The sequence below is a fragment of the Bidens hawaiensis genome, unplaced genomic scaffold (genome assembly GCF_021521415.1).
Source record: "Bidens hawaiensis isolate Kalapana, Puna unplaced genomic scaffold, B.hawaiensis_p1.1 tig00010347_1, whole genome shotgun sequence".
NCBI classification, from domain to species: domain Eukaryota; kingdom Viridiplantae; phylum Streptophyta; class Magnoliopsida; order Asterales; family Asteraceae; genus Bidens; species Bidens hawaiensis.
In genome coordinates this window covers 117,135-134,365 of record NW_027491785.1, presented here as the reverse complement: position 1 = coordinate 134,365, position 17,231 = coordinate 117,135, and the positions used below count along the sequence as shown (strand labels likewise).

General features: G+C 34.5%; 1 protein-coding gene and 1 pseudogene across 2 annotated transcripts; both read right to left on the bottom strand.

Moving 5' to 3' along the window:
* Positions 1-2,311: 2,311 nt before the first annotated feature.
* On the bottom strand, positions 2,312-8,257 carry LOC143534858 (putative leucine-rich repeat receptor-like serine/threonine-protein kinase At3g14840). The gene is made up of 23 exons (XM_077029235.1): positions 7,965-8,257; positions 7,600-7,774; positions 7,411-7,482; positions 7,246-7,314; positions 7,085-7,156; positions 6,916-6,987; positions 6,754-6,825; positions 6,589-6,660; positions 6,409-6,480; positions 6,256-6,327; positions 6,113-6,184; positions 5,974-6,042; positions 5,821-5,886; positions 5,671-5,733; positions 5,126-5,173; positions 4,993-5,036; positions 4,518-4,909; positions 4,115-4,454; positions 3,906-4,024; positions 3,591-3,801; positions 3,106-3,343; positions 2,889-3,039; positions 2,312-2,720 (listed from the first exon to the last, which is right to left on the bottom strand). The coding sequence occupies exons 1-23, from the start codon at positions 8,056-8,058 to the stop codon at positions 2,346-2,348; spliced, it is 3,030 nt and encodes a 1,009-aa protein (XP_076885350.1). The 5' UTR covers positions 8,059-8,257; the 3' UTR covers positions 2,312-2,345.
* Positions 8,258-10,425: 2,168 nt separating this feature from the next.
* LOC143534857 (putative leucine-rich repeat receptor-like serine/threonine-protein kinase At3g14840) lies at positions 10,426-16,344 on the bottom strand (annotated as a pseudogene). Its single transcript, XR_013135620.1, has 23 exons — positions 16,110-16,344; positions 15,483-15,657; positions 15,271-15,342; positions 15,104-15,172; positions 14,944-15,015; positions 14,777-14,848; positions 14,633-14,704; positions 14,468-14,539; positions 14,329-14,400; positions 14,176-14,247; positions 14,032-14,103; positions 13,873-13,942; positions 13,718-13,782; positions 13,559-13,621; positions 13,321-13,368; positions 13,188-13,231; positions 12,708-13,098; positions 12,309-12,648; positions 12,110-12,228; positions 11,811-12,021; positions 11,375-11,612; positions 11,158-11,308; positions 10,426-11,065 (listed from the first exon to the last, which is right to left on the bottom strand). The product of XR_013135620.1 is annotated as a putative leucine-rich repeat receptor-like serine/threonine-protein kinase At3g14840 (transcript).
* Between the last annotated feature and the right edge of the window lie 887 nt (positions 16,345-17,231).

Sequence of the window (17,231 nt, the reverse complement as noted above, 5' to 3'; positions counted from 1 at the left end):
GTTTATTTTTTTTCTGCATCAAGGTAAGCACAACCTACTATGTTACTTTTATCATGGGTGATTTATAAGTTTAAAATTGGGGATTTTTATTAATACAAACTCAATAGCTTTATTAATCAATATCATAACTTGAAACTTCCAATTAACATATGTGAGTGTGGACCGACCACTTGGGTTCAAGTCCCGCACTCACCCACATTAAACTCGTTATTCATTCTTTTAACACATATAGATTTACTATCAAACGTTTTTGAGCCAACTTAAAAATTGAGTGCCTTTGTAAATATATTAAAGTTATAATTGAGTTTTTTTCGAAAAGCCGAACCTTTCTTACAACTCGTAAAAAAAGAAAAAAAAAAGAAAAAGGCAAACAAACTCACCGTATTTAAATAACTACAAATATTATTATAATAAATAAACCCTTCCTAAAGAGAGATTCTTTTTTTTCCGAACTGCTTATTTTCCAAAGTCTCATTTATTATTATTATTATTATTATTATTGGACCTAAGCTCGTTTATTGTTTATTTCAATTGCATAAAACCCCAAGTTTAAACGCGAACTCTAAATTTCGTTTATCGTTTATTTATTGTTTTTAAAATTATATCTTTATTAATTTAGCATTCTTACACAATAGGATAATTCATCGGGTTTTCCGCTTCGTGCGACTCACTTAAACATTCTATTGTTTTTTTCTCGATCTCGACATCATCACCAAGTGAGTTTTCATAACCCCTTTTTACTTTTACACGTTTTGGGGTGTAGCACGTTACAAATTTTTATTTTCATGTTTCATGTTTCATGTTGTCAACCAAAATTCACATATATGTCTCGTATGTATTTGTTTCATATCATAATGCTTGTAAATTATGTGATTATGTGCTAGTTGTTTTACTATTTTTTTGTTGGTGGAAGTGACTCATACGCATACACATCCTCATAGTGGGAGGGTCCGACGGGACGTACCCGCGCCGCCTAATTCTTCAACTTATGTTGGAATACTTGGTAGTCTCATCTAATACTCCTAGTAGGTTGGCGAACGGGGGTTCCCTAGTAGATTTGGCTTATGTCAAGCGAACGGGAATATCATGTATTTATTTTATTTTACTTTATGATTGAGACGTTACATCTTGACTTGTGAATTTTCTACTTTTCATATTATATACATATGCAAAACTTTATGTATTCTCACCAACATTATTGTTGACAAAATATATTATTTTAAACGTGCTGCAGGTTGATGTTTAATTTGAGGATTGAAGACTAGATAGTTGGACCATTAGGTTATCCGAAACATATCATAATGAAATTCAAAGTTATTGTGTTGTATTTGATTAATGCCTAATTGTGTATTTGTGATTTAATGAAATGGAGTAACTATTTTTGTCACACTAATAGTGTCATGAGCTTGTGAGCAATCTGTACGTACAACCCCGACATATTCCGCCCCGGCATATTACGCCCAAGGTCGGGGTGTTACAACTGATAGGAGTGGATCCAGTTTTGGTGAAAGACAAAGTCCGGTGCACAGAATCTCGTGGGCAGAAGAAGGTTCGTTTTGCAAGTAACAAACCCAGAGCCAAAGTGAAGATTCATATGAACGAGCTAGGAAGGTTAAATCAGTCAGAGGACATCATGACAGTGGGAGCACAGGTCGTATTTCAGTTACAGTCCAGGTCGACAGTGGATTAAGAAAACAAGTATTCCAGCTGTTAAAGTCTCTCCAGTTAATTACTTGTTGAATATGGAGAGTGTTTGTTCTCGGGATATCTCAGGATCCGGCAGTTCGTTACAGTGGGAGCCGGTAGGGACAAAGAACGGGTCAGGGGCAGTTTTAGCGGTGATTGATGTGTTGGAGCTCCGGGGAGCTTCAACGGGGCCTTCAGGTTAATTGATGAGAAGGCGGTGGCAGCTAGAAGTTTAATATTTAGATTACAGAAGTACGATGAGGAGTGCAGACGAGAGTACTCAAGGCCTCCGAGTGGGAGATTTTTGGGTTCGTAGGCCTTGTTAGCCCGGTTTATTATTTGAAGTCTAAAGGGCAGACGGGTGTAGGGTGGCCAGACCGAAGCCCGACCCGGTTTGAATTTCTTGTTGGATAAGATGCAAACCCTAGTTAAATCTATATTTAAACAACTCTATGTACTTGTAACAATTTGTCACTCAATAAAAGAAATACATAGTTGACACCCGTGGACGTAGGTCAGTTTAGACGAACCACGTTAAATCCTCGTGTTCGTTATTGCTTTCGCTTGTGTGTTCAGTTTCATGTGTGCGTTTAATCCTAACAATATGCACTAATAATACTATCCCATAATTATAATCTGTAATAAACTATACTAGTCTTTCAATAAGATCTGGTATCAACCGACTGGATCTCAAACACATCAGAAGACGATGTTGTGTCAGTTCGAATCGTGTTGGAATGAGTTTGACCGCCGCTTTGACTTCGTTGACCTTTCATCTCACGTCGAAAGTCTCTCATGGCTTTGAACCTCAAATCTTGAGAGTAACCGCCAACTTCCCGAACTATTTCTGGCACACAAGTTTTACCAGTGAGCATATTTACAACCTCTGACATCGTTGGCCTCATTGACGAAGAACCGTTCGTGCACAGAAGTGCTACTTTCACAACAGTTTCCGCTTCGTCTTTGTTCATTGTCGAATCCAATCTCTCATCGAAAAGCTCTGCGTATTGCTTACATATTTCCAACCGACAAGCCTGTATGATCGCTTCGATAAGTTAGTATTTAAACATCAGTTAAATTAATGTCACATCAGTCATATCCAGTAAATTTATAACATGTCGTATAAAACCTTATTTTATCTTTATATAAGCGATAAAAATCTTTTCCACGTGACATACTACAGTCTAAAACTTGAATCATACCCAATCTAGAAGACCAATGCAATCGTTAGTTGGAATGTAACTGTTATTGTTTTTGCCGCTAACTATTTCCAACAGCACGACTCCAAAGCTGTAAACATCTGCTTTGTCGCTCAAGTAACCCCATAGCGCATACTCTGGTGCCATGTATCCACTATAAATTCATAAATGAAGTTAGATCTAAGAGACTAATGTAGGGATTGAGTGATTAATAATTTACATTGTTCCTGCAACTCGTGTGCTAACGTGAGTCTTCTCGTCTTCCTTTAGCCTTGCCAATCCAAAATCTGAAATTTTAGGCTTCAAATCTTTGTCAAGTAGCACATTTGTGGCTTTAATGTCCCGATGCACGATTTTGATCCTTGATTCTTCGTGAAGAAATGCTAAACCTCGAGCAATCCCGATGCATATGTTGAATCTCGTTGGCCAGTCCAGAATTAATCGATTTTTACCTGAATCTGTGTTAACAAGTAAAAGATTTGACTTTTTAAGGTCAAGCAAAGTAGATTCGAGTTTCAATTCCGATAAATATTTTATTAAGTATTCAGGAAATATATGTACTAAGCCTAATAGTTTTACAAGCTTTACATTTGTGGTAAAAACAATGTTGGTAATTAAACAAAAAAACCATGTCAATTTATGAGTTTAAATATTAAGTCTGTTGACTTAAAAAGTGAAACTGCAAGAAAGCCAAAACACACTCACCAAACAAAGCATTTGCAAGGCTATTATTTTCCAAGTACTCATAAACAAGCAACAGCTGATCTCCTTCAATGCAACAACCATGAAGTTTAACAAGATTCGGATGCTGTAAGCACGAAATCACACCAATCTCGTTCAAAAACTCACGGTTTCCTTGCTTTGAATGTGTTGAAAGCTGCTTCACTGCAACCGCGGTGCCATCAGTCAACGTACCCTGCAAACCAACACACAATAATAACACATTACAAACATGTAACTGAAATAAATAAATAAATAAAAAAAGATGTTAAGTTTTTGTGCTAGATTATAAATAATAACCTTGTAAACAGGCCCAAAACCTCCTTCTCCAACTTTGTTTGAATCATTAAAGTTGTTTGTTGCGTTCTTTAATTGTTTCAAAGAAAAAAAAAGTGTTTTAAGCTCCAATCCTTCAAAATCTGTTCAAGATAATCAATTCTCCTTAGCAAAAGAGTACATAAATGGATCAAGAAAGTCAACAAAGTCAAAGGAACAAATAAAGTCTTCACCTTTATCGGTCCTTTTTCGCCCTTTTAAACATTTCCACCACAAAACACCCAAAATCAACAAAACAAGAAACGGTACACCAAACCCGACACCTATATAAATGCCTTTACTTTTCTTCTTTCCACCAACCGAACAAATCTTGAAATACGGGTCAACATCAATAGCCGATACAAGAGGCCCATAAACTCCCCGTCTAGGAAAGCGAGTTGTCCCTTTGCCCGCCCAATAAAACCTGATCTCCAAGATATTATTCGTCACACTCGCATTAAACTGAACCACCACGTGCCTTACAAACCCACCCGCCTCTTCTTCAATATTGAAATCTTTTCTAACAATTCGCCCCTAAATCACGTACAACTAATTATAACCATCATAATATTGATTATGAAATCATAAAATTATTACCTGAATATAAATATCAAATATTCGTCTGCCGAGACTTCTATACGTGTTGTCATTAGTGAACTGTAACTCTGCAAAGTGCAGATTAACCGCATAATCTCCATTTTCCAAACAGTAACTGAAGTAAGTGAGTGTAAGTGGTGAGAGACGAGCAGTTGTATAAAGTGGAGGTAAGCTCGTGCTCCCTTGTAAAGATGCTATGTATCGGGTGTTTTGGTAATTGTTATCATCCATGAAGTCACCCGTACTACTAAATCCCCAGTTCTTTACGGCTTCATATAGCCTGGCGGCACCACCATCAACATTTGCGTCTCCTTCATAAAGAACAGACCGCCCGTTACTTTCTCTGACCATTATATCATTCCCACCACAGTTAACATGTAAAGCACATGCGTCTGTCATGAAATCAACCCGTTATCTTTTTAGCTAATTAATTTCTTAATTCATTTGATGATTTAGAGGTTGAAAAAATACTCACATCTAGGACATTTAACATTCTCCAGACACGGAACCATGTCCTGTCTGTTGAGAATATTATCATAAGAACAAACATCAAATGCGGATCAACAAGAAGATATAAATGCTAGTAAAAGCAATGGAAACTAACTTACATCGGGTTTTTTGTCGAAGAGCTTCTGAACAAATTAACATAATAGTTCCTGGTATAGAGACCAATGGAAATAATAAGTTTTAATACAAATACAAACTTGCAAGAAAGTCCCAAATAGAATATTGAGTTCAATTTTAAAACATGATCTTCATACCTCTATTAACATGCAAACTTTTTAGATATCTTTTATATCACACAGAAATACAAATTTTATTCATTAAACATAACTGATTTAAAGATCAGATCCTTTAAAAAGTTTACTTTTAGGCGATGTCCTTTATACGACATGTTTCTTTGTTTTTTAAAGGACACCGTCTGAAAGTAAACTTTTTAGATGACATAATCTGTAAATCAAATATGTTTAAAGGACAAAATTTGTATTTTTGTTTTTATATCATGATCAAAACCCATTAACGAAACTCAAGGTGCCCACAAATACAAGTGAAAGATGGGTTCGAACCTCGGGACCATAGAATCAAATGCTTACCATTGCGTTATTTCACCCCTTGAATGTTTTTTTTAGATTTAAAAAAAAAACATGTTTACCTATTCTGTCGGCACGTGGCTTGATTAGGTCCTTGCCATGTAAAATTGTTGTAGGATAGGTCACTACACAAAGATACTCGAATAAAAACATTTGTTTTTTAACAACCAAGCTCGTGCTTCATGAAATTTAATTTAACAAAACAAACTTACATGTTACCTCCATTTACCAAAAGTGTCTCCGGTATGTCACCACTTAGCATGTTACTAGTTAAAAACCTATTCAAAACCACATCAAGATGCTTATTTAGTAACACATATATAATAGTGCAAGCGCATGAAAACTAAAAGAGTACTAAAACTTACACAAATCGCAAGTTCATCCCGAGGATAACATCAGATATTCTTCCTACTAGCCTATTAAAACTTACATCCCTGTTAAGATCACATCGAAAATTATGTCATAAAGATTTTGTGAAAAAAGGTCTATTTAGTGTATACTTACAACATTTCAAGCTGACTCACTTGCAAAATATAATCCGGTATATCTCCTGAAATATTGCAATTTCTCAAGACCCTAAATTTATGAATGAAATATCAGTTCATACAAATCAAAGACAAAAGTCAATGCTTGAATTATCAACATACAATCTTAATAATCCACTAGCATTGTTGAGCTGAGGAAATTCTTGAACCTGCCCACTTATGTCACTAATTCTCCTACAAAACATGCATTCATGTAGAAAATAAACTTAACTTATGAACATATTAATCTAAAAACAAAAGGTTAACTTTACTTACAGATCAAGTAGGTTTTCTAAAAGAGATATGTTTGAAGGGATAGGCCCCGTGAGTCCACTCGCTACAATTTCTCTTGAAAGACATCCAAACATTAATATTATGACATTCTTGAATGTGTAAACTAAAATGCTACTCCACATTTTAAGGAATTCGTAGAACATTAATATTATGACATCTTACAATCTAGTAAGTAGTCTCCACTTTTGTATAAAATCAGGTATCGGCCCAGTGAAGTTGTTGTCGTTTATCCTACTGTATAATACATGAAAAAGATTCAGTTTTAGACTTCAAAAATGGAGGAATAGAAAAACTTTGGTTAAGAGATCAGTAAAATAAATATTTTACAAATTTGTTAAATTTCCTAGTTGACCAAGGGTTGTTGGCAGCCTCCCGGTGAACCTGTTTGAAGACAAGATCCTGCAATATTATATGACAAATAACTCCAATTATCAATAAACAGTTCAATTATATTAGGAAATGTGTGATTGAAAACTTAATCAGACTTACAAAGACTTCAAATTGATTAATCTCCCTAATTCAGATGGAACAGTTCCTGAAAGCTGGTTTGCTTCAAGGTCGCTAATCAATAATTTTAACAAGATAAGTATACTAATTATAAATCCATATAAACACAATAAGAAAGTCAACGTTGACCAGAAAATAACTAAAAAGTTACAGTTTTGTGAGGGTAGTGATATTGCTTAATTCTGGTGGGATTTCGCCTGTTATGCGGTTGCCAAGAAGAGAGCTGCATAAAAAATGATAAAGTTCACAACTTTTAAGTTCTCACACAAAAGAAAATTATGTAACTAGTTAAGGGTAAAAAAGAGATTTCACATGTCTTGTAGCCGTGTTAAGCCCCATTCAGGCGGGATTATGCCACTTAAGTAATTGTAAGCAAGATCTCTGCAAATAGAATTAGATATACTTAAGTTTCATTAAATCTTGATCATATCAAAATTTTGATATATAATTTGATTATGTGTTTTATAGACGACTTACAACGACCGGAGGTAAGGAAGCTTTGCTAATTCGGGTGACAGTACTCCATCAAGACTATAAAACTGATGCGTGCTGCATAGACAAACAAATTATATAAATTCCCAAAACTTGTTATCAAGGAGCATTGACTTTTAACTCAATGATATTGCTAATACTTAATGAATATGAATAAAAGACAGAACTTTATACATCCTTACGACATGACAAACGTTATCGTTGCCAATGCTGCAATCACATCCGATGCTAGCATTAGCTTCTTGAGATAACTTTGGCACTTCGGTAATGGTGTCAAGGTTGCAATTATCTCCATTAAATCTCCAACTTGTTGCATTCATAGCAGCAAGAATGGTTTCAACAGCTTCCACTAAATTAAATTAACAAAAAGAAAAAAAAATCAAATCAATTTGAACCAGATTAATGATATATTATTGGAGAAAAACTAAATCAAGATTCAAGAAACAATAAAATAACTTGGAAGAAAAACTAAATCAAGATTCAAGAACACATTTTTTTTCAAACTAAAAAATTGATCTTTTTAAAAATATATATGTTACCTTCTTGTTGTGGCACAACTGATTCAGCATATGATAGCAATATTACAAAACAAAGAGTTTGAAGCAGTATGCATTCAGCTTTTCTTGCAGCCATTGTTACAGAAGTTAAAATATTGTTTCTAGATAGATAATAGTAGATTTTATAAATCAACTTGAATCCAAACTAGACTACTTGAGTTTCATATATATACTATGTAGCATAAAAGTACACGGAGAATGAGATAAGAGCAAACATTACGCGTATACCAAAAGAATAAAAAGGTTATGTCCATTTGTTCATGAGCCTAAATTAATATATTGTTTCCATAAATATAGCTTTGTAGCTTTGAAGAGATTTTGTAAATATGAAATTAATTAGACGTAAAACGTTATCGCTTTGTACAAGTTTCATAAACAGAAAATTGTTTGTATCCTTCAGTTTCTAATTTTACGAGTGTCAGTATTATAACAAACCAAATCAATACCGATCGAATTCCAGCAGAATCATGCAGAGAAGTCCCACTAGTTATATATTATAAAAGAGTATAGATGTGGATGTTTTTTAGAAAAATATATATTATTTGTCACACACCTAATGCTTTTATGAGAAAACAAAAAGAAGTTTTTCTTTTGTCTTGTAGTTCATGTATTCTTATACAAAGTTAACCTACCCTCGCATTATTATTTAGTTTTTTTTTAAATCTAACATTGGACGTTCAAACAACCATGTTAGAGAATAATATTGTATATCGGAGACAACCCAAATATAGAAAACAAATATTATGTGCTAACACCGGTACGTGACCACACCCCATAAAAACAAATATTATGTGCTATATAGTAATAACATATTTTTATATGTTATTTATGCACTCAAGGTTAGTTAGTTGACATTAATTCACTACATTCTCAAAAAGTTACTAAAAAAAATCCTAGATCCACCGATATAACTCGTTTTTTCATATACTTTTTTTATATTTTAAACATTAAAATGTGAAATCATAACCAAACTTGGTTTTTCCCTTATCTTCAAAATAAGTGATTTTATTTGATACACTCGTTATAACAAGGCCTCTTGATAGCAAGATTTGGTCATTTAACGTTTCGAAAAGCTTCATTCCTTTGTTATATTTTCTTTCTTAAGTCTATTTATGTTCTTTACCTTCGAATAGAATAATATATAGTGATACAACACGTTTCAACTAATTTAAGACACGTAGAACAAAATTTTTAATTAAAGTCATTTTTTGTTAATAAAAAAATATGAAGTCTTAGTTTAACATATATCTAATCGTATATTTAAACTTAGGGGGTGTTTGGTAGAGAGATTTGAGGGTGGAGAATTAGGTTTCTCTTGTTTGGGAGAATTAGGCGGAGAATTGGGCGGAGAATTGGTTTTCTCTGAGAATTGGGTGTAGGCAAAAAGTAGAGAAATCCAATTCTCTCCGTTTGGAAGAGAAATGGAATTCTCTCTGCTTCTAAATCGCGTCTCTGCTCTACTCCGTTCGCGTATGATGATGATGATGCTCCGACCGGCGATGGTGATGATGATGCCGACGTCCGGCACGGCGGCCGACGCCGCAGCCACGTCCGGCACGGCGGCGATGGCGGTGTTGCGAGGCGGAACCCTAAATCGCGGTGTTGATGTTGCGCGGCGATGATGATGACGCTCTACTCCGTTCGCGGTGTTGCGACGCGTCTCTGAGCCACCATTTCTCCACCATGATGATGCCGAGGCGGAACCCTAATCACGTCTCTGCTCCCGTTTCTCCACCCATTTCTCTATTGTACCAAACAAAGGAAATGATTGTCAATTCTCCACCCATTTCTATTTCTCTCCAATTCCATTTCTCTCCCATTTCTATTTCCATTTCTTCCCATTCTTTTTCTCTGTACCAAACACCCCCTTAGTTGTCTTGTTGAAAAGAATTTGTAGGGTATAAAGGTATTTTTATTCAAAATTGAAAGGCTTGTATCCACTTGATCCAATGTGTAGTAGGCTATAAATTTGGGCGACATGGGGCAATAACACCCCACCCATGGCGATAAGGGGGAGGGCATGGACTTGTCGCCTGGGTGTGTTTGTTGGTTTAATATTATTATGTTAATATGTGTGTAATATATATATATATAGAGAGAGAGAGAGAGAGAGAGTAGCAAATGTATTGTTTTAACTGTTTTATTTATGTTTTTACGGTCGTTATATTATGTCATGTTATTATTTTCCTACGTAGTGGAATGTTATCCTAAGCAACGCCAATATGTTTTATGGGATGGATATGAAGCCTACACCACGGATCTAGATAACAGAGTAGCAAATGTTATGATTCTCTTTTTGTATTAAGAAACTGATGTATATATATATACCACATCAACAATGGTCCAAATGATATGGTACAAGATGATTAAGTAGTTGAAGAAGAAAAGTAAAGTAATCCACCCCTTCACAATTCACGTAGATTAGAAAGCAATGGCTTTGCATATTTTACTTAAATAGTGTGACCAATATTATTTTGATTGCATTAAAAAGTTTGATCCTCCACTTATATACATATGAATGCCATTTAATTATTTTATTACAATATTAAACATGTTGTTTCAAATTGTTACATATGAATAAAGACTATACATCAAAAGTGTGTTTAACTCTAGTATCTTTTAAGTCCAGGAATGCTACCAATAGGAAAGAAATGGTATATGCACTAATAATCCCATAATTATAATCTGTAATAAACTATACTGGTCTTTCAGTATGATCTGGTATCAACCGACAGGATCTCGAACACATCAGAAGACGATGTTGTGTCAGTTCGAATCGTGTTGGAATGAGTTTGACTGCCGCTTAGACTCCGTTGACCTTTCATATCATGTCGAAAGTCTCTCATGGCTTTAAACCTCAAATCTTCAGAGTAACCGCCTAATTCCGGAACTATTTCTGGCATACAAGTTTTTCCAGTGAGCATATTTACAATCTCTGACATCGTTGGCCTCATTGACGAAGAACCGTTTGTGCACAGAAGTGCTACTTTCACAACAGTTTCCGCTTCTTCTTTGTTCATTGTTGACTCCAATCTCTCGTCGAAAAGCTCTGCGTATTGCTTACTTGTTTCCAGTCGACAAGCCTGCATAATCGCTTTGATAAAGTTATAACATGTCGTATAAAATCTTATAAAATATGTGACAAAGGTTATACAGATTGAAACTTGAACCATACCCAGTCTAGAAGACAAATGCAGTCGTTAGTGGGAATGTAACTGTTATTGTTTTTGCCGCTAACAATTTCCAACAACACCACACCGAAGCTGTAAACATCTGCCTTGTCGCTCAAGTAACCCCAGAGGGCATACTCTGGTGCCATGTATCCACTGCAAATTCATAAATAAAGTTAGTTTTAAGAGACGAATTTAGGGATTGAGTGAATAATAATTTACATTGTTCCAGCAACTCGCGTGCTAACGTGAGTCTTCTCGTCTTCGTTTAGCCTTGCCAATCCAAAATCTGAAATTTTAGGATTCAGATCTTTGGCAAGTAGCACATTTGTGGCTTTAATGTCCCGATGCACGATTTTGATCCTTGATTCTTCGTGAAGAAATGCTAAACCTCGAGCGATCCCAATGCATATATTGAACCTCGTTGGCCAATCGAGCATTAATCGACTTTTACCGGAATCTGTATAATAACAAGGTCAAAAAATTTAACTTTGAAAGTCAAACAAAGTAAATTTGAATTTTAAATACATTTAACAAGATTTACAATATGGGAAAAATAAAGTTAGTAATTTTAACATTAATCAGGTCAATTATGAGTTTAAAAATGAAGTCCATTGACCTGAAAAGTCAAACTGCAAGAAAGCCAAAACACACTCACCAAACAAAGCATTTGCAAGGCTATTATTTTCCAAGTACTCATAAACAAGCAACAGCTGATCTCCTTCAATGCAACATCCGTGGAGTTTAACAAGATTCGGATGTTGTAAGCACGAAATCACACCAATCTCGTTCAAGAACTCACGGTTTCCTTGCTTTGAATGTGTTGAAAGTTGCTTCACCGCAACCGCCGTGCCATCAGTCAACGTACCCTGCAAACCAACACACAAACACACATGTTACAAACACGAAACCGAGATCAAACAGATGATTGTTTTGTACTAGATTATAATTTATTACCTTGTAAACAGGCCCAAAACCTCCTTCCCCTACTTTGTTTGAATCATTGAAGTTGTTTGTAGCAGTCTTTAGTTGTTTCAAAGAAAATGAAAGTGTTTTAAGCTCCAACCCTTCAAAATCTGTTCAAAATAAAGTCAACAAAAGTCAAAAGAGTTCACAAATGGATCAAGAAAGTCAAAGAAACAGATAAAGTCTTCACCTTTATCGGTCTTTTTCCGCCCCTTTAAACATTTCCACCACAAAACACCCAAAATCAGCATAACAAGAAACGGTACACCAAGCCCGACACCTATATAAATGCCTTTACTCGTCTTCTTTCCACCAACCAAACAAATCTTGAAATACGGGTCAACATCAATAGCCGATACAAGAGGCCCATAAACTCCTCTTTTAGGAAAACGGGTTGTCCCTTTGCCCGCCCAATAAAACCCGATCTCCAAGATATTATTCGTCACACTCGCATTAAACCGAACAACCACAGGCCTTACTAACCCACCTGCCTCTTCTTCAATATTGAAATCTTTTCTAACAATTCGCCCCTAAATCACATACGACTAACTATAACTATCATAAGATTATGAAATCATAAAATTATTACCTGAATATAAATATCAAATATTCGTCTGCCGAGACTTCTAAACGTGCTGTCGTTAGTAAACTGTAGCTCTGCAAAGTGCAGATTAACCACATAATCACTGTTTTCTAAACAATAACTGAAGTAAGTGAGTGTAAGTGGTGAGAGAGAGCGGTTGTATAAAGTGGAGGTAAGCTTGTGTCCCCTTGTAAAGATTCTATGTATCGCGTGTTTTGGTAAATGTTGTCATCCATGAAGTCACCTGTGCTACTAAATCCCCAGTTCCTGGAGGCTTCGTACAGCCTAGCGGCACCACCGTCGACATTAGCGTCTCCTTCATAAAGAATAGACCTCCCGTTACTTTCTCTAACCGTTAAATCATTCCCACCACAGTTAACATGTAAAGAACATGCATCTGTCATGAAAATTGAAATCAATCCATTATCTTTTTAGCTAATTTCATATTTCATCTGTTTGACATGTTCAGAGATGCAAAATACTCACATCTAGGACATTTGACATTCTCTACACACGGAACCATGTCCTGTCTGTTGAGAATATTATCATAAGAACGAGCATCAAATGTGGATAAACAAGAAGATATAAATGCTAGTAAAAGCAATGGAAACAAACTTACATCGGGTTTATTGTCGAAGAGCTTCTGAACAAGTTAACATAAAAGTTCCTAGTATAGAGACCAACGAAAAAAACAAGTTGTTACACAACAACATTAGCATAATGAATTTAATTCAAAACATGTTGTTTATTAAATTTCAGACATTGCAACTCTTGTTATCAGACAAAATCTATCCGATTGTGTCACTGTCACACCTTGAAGGTTTTTTTTAGATGCTTTAATAAATAAAAAGGCTTACCTGTTCGGTCGGCATGTGGCTTGATTAGGTCCTTGCCATGTAAAATTGTTATAGGAAAGGTCACTGCACAAAGAAACTCGAATAAAAATATCAGTTTCATAACAACTAAGCATGCTTCATGAAATTTAAAAAAGGTTTATTAACAAAAAAAAAACTTACATACTAGCTCCATTGACCAAAAGTGTTTCCGGTATGTCGCCACTTAGCATGTTACTAGTTAAAAACCTATTCAAAAATCAAAACCACAACAAGATGCTTATTCAGTAACACATAATAGTACAAGCACAAAAAACTAATAGATTACTAAAACTTACACTAATTCGCAAACTCCTCCCGAGGATGTTATTAGATATTCTTCCTACTAACCTATTAAAACTTACATCCCTGTTGAGATCACGTCGGAAATTATGTCACAAAACATACAAATCATATAGATTTAGTAAAAAAAAACGGTCGATGTAGTGTATACTTACAACATTTCAAGCTGTCTCACTTGCCATACATACTCCGGTATTTCTCCTGAAATATTGCAATTTCTCAAGACCCTAAATTTATGAATGAAATGTCAGAGGTCATGTAAGTCAAAGACAAAAGTCAATGCCAGAATTATTGCATACAATCTTATTAATCCGGTAGCACTGTTGAGCTGAGGAAATCGTTGTGCCTGCCCACTTATGTCACTAATTCTCCTGCAAAACACGCATTCATGAAGAACACAAACTTAACTTATGAACATATTAATCTGAAAACAAAAGGTTAACTTTACTTACAGATCAGATAGGTTTTCTAGAAGAGATATATTTGAAGGAATAGGCCCTGTGAGTCCACTCGCCACAATTTCTCTTGAAAAACATCAAAATATTAAGTTTTTGAAATTCTACATTTTAAAGAGTTCATTGAACATCTTACAATCTAGTAAGTAGTTTCCAGTTTTGTATAAAATCAGGTATCGGACCAGTGAAGTTGTTTTCGTTTATCCTACTGCATAATACACAAAGAGCATTCAGTTTTAGACTTCAAAATAATGGAGGAATAGATAAACTTTGTTTAAGAGAGTGAAGTAAATATTTTTACAAATTTGTTAGATTTCCTAGTTGGCCAAGGGTTGTTGGCAGCCTACCGGTCAACCGGTTTGAAGACAAGATCCTGCAAATATAATATAATATATTGATAACTCCAAATATCAATAATTTTAATTAAGAACTTGATCAAACTTACAAAGAGTTCAAGTTGATTAATCTCCCTAATTCAGGTGGAACGGTTCCTGAAAGCCTGTTTGCTTCAAGGTCTCTGACCAATAATTTTAACAAGTATATTAATTATTAATCCATATAAACATAAAAAATAATAAGTCAAAGTTGACCAGTATATAAATAAAAAGTTACAGCTTTGTGAGGGTAGTGATATTGCTTAGTTCCGGTGGGATATCGCCTGTTAAACGGTTGCCAAGAAGAGATCTGCACAAGGATGAATAAAGTTCACAACTTTAAGTTCTCATACAAAAGAAAATTATGTAACTAGTTAAGGGTAAAAAAGAGATTTCACATGTCTTGTAGCCGTGTTAAGCCCCATTCAGATGGAATTGTGCCACTTAAGTAATTGTAAGCAAGGTCTCTGCAAATAGAATAAGATATACTTAAGTTTCATTAAGTCTTGACCGTATTAAAACGGTTTGATAAATTAGTTAATTATGTGTTTAACAGACGACTTACAACGACCGGAGGTATGGAAGCTTTGCTAATTCGGGTGACAGTACCCCATCAAGGCTATAAAACTTATGTGTGCTGCATTGACAAACAAATTATATAAATTCCGAAAACTTCTTGTTATCGAAAAGCGTTGACTTTTAAAGTCAAATATATAAATAAATCGTAATAATATTGTTAATACTCATTGAATAGAATTAAAAGACAGAACTTTATACATCCTTACGACATGACAATTGGTATCGTTGCCAATGTTGCAATCGCATCCGGTGCTAGCATTAGCTTCCTGAGATAAGTTTGGCACTTCAGTAATGGTGTCAAGATTGCAATTATCTCCATTAAATCTCCAACTTGTTGCATTCATAGCAGCAAGAATGTTTTCAACAGCTTCCACTAAATTAAATTAACAAAAAGAAAAAGAAAATCATATCTTTTTGAACCAAACTAATGATATAATTTGACCTTAGAAGTCAAACCACTCAAGTGGGATTAAATCATTGGGAATCAATTACTCAATAATTAAAACTAAACAAAAGATCAATACACTTTCAAGTTGCAATCATTAAAAGAGATATGGTTTTTGACTTTTACAGACAACCCATGAGTTCTTAAAAGTTTATTATAAAAATTCATAAACATGCTAAACTTATATACAGAAATTAAAGTACATAACTTTTTGCATTAAACTCATAAAAAAAAACCATGGCTTTATCTCCAATCCAAGCAGTAAATAATAATATAATTTAAAGAAAAACAAAATCAAGATTCAAGAATCCACAAACTCATTTTCTTGAAACAAAAAAAAATGATTTTTTTAACAATAAAATAAACAATATATATGTTACCTTCTTGTTGTGGCACAACTGATTCAGCATATGTTAACAAGATTACAAAACCAAGAGTTTGAAGCAGTATGCATTCAGGTTTTCTTGCAGCCATTGTTGCAGAGGACAAGAGTTGGTGGTGAAGAAGAAAAGTTTGGTTTTGGATTAATTTATTAACAGCAAATTGCTATTTTTCAAGATTGAATAGAATGATAAGTCAGATGTGTGTATAGTAGACTTTGTTGGTCTAAAACAAGGAGTCATACATGACAACTTGTCTCCTGTATTTTGTTTTTGCTACAACCGTACATGAAAATGATTTATGGGACTATTTCTTGGCTTTAAATAGGAATAATGATGGTGTAGATTTTGATTTTGAAGTATTCTTAAACTTAGTACTAGATAACTTGAGAGCAATGTTTTCATAACCGGATCCGACAGTAAACCGGACGGGCTATTGCCGAACAACTTTTGTCTCGGAAATAACGGTTAAGAATGAAAAATGTTAAAATAAAAAAAATATTTTTTTTCCATAGTAAACCGGTTCAACTGGTCCGGTAAGAGCAAACATTATTATTTTCTTAAATGAGTTTCACAAAGTTTTCAACTTGAATCCATGCTTGAGTTTCGTATACGTGGCATAAAGGGTATGCGGAGAATGAGATAAGAGCAAACATTATTGATACACCAAAAACCAAAAGAATAAACTCAAAAGGTCATGTCCTTTTATTCATGAGCCTAAATTAATATATTGCTTCCATAAATATAATTATGTAGCATTGTATGAAATTGATTAAGGGTAAAACATTATCACTTTGTACTAGTTACATAAACAGAAACATTGTTTGTATCTTTAGGTTGCTTTTACGAGTGTCGGTATGATAACAAACTAAACCTATACCAATCGAATTCCAGCTGATCGGATCAAGCGGAGAAATCCCACTAGTTATATATTATATAAGTATAGATGTGGATGTTTTTTAGAAAAACATATATTATTTGTCAAATACCTAACTCTTATATGAAAGAAAAAAGAAAATTTTGTTTTGTTTTGTAGTTCATGTATTCTTCTACAAAGTTAACATATCCTCGCATTATTATTTTGTTTTTTTTTATTCTAACATTGGACGTTCATGAATCTCA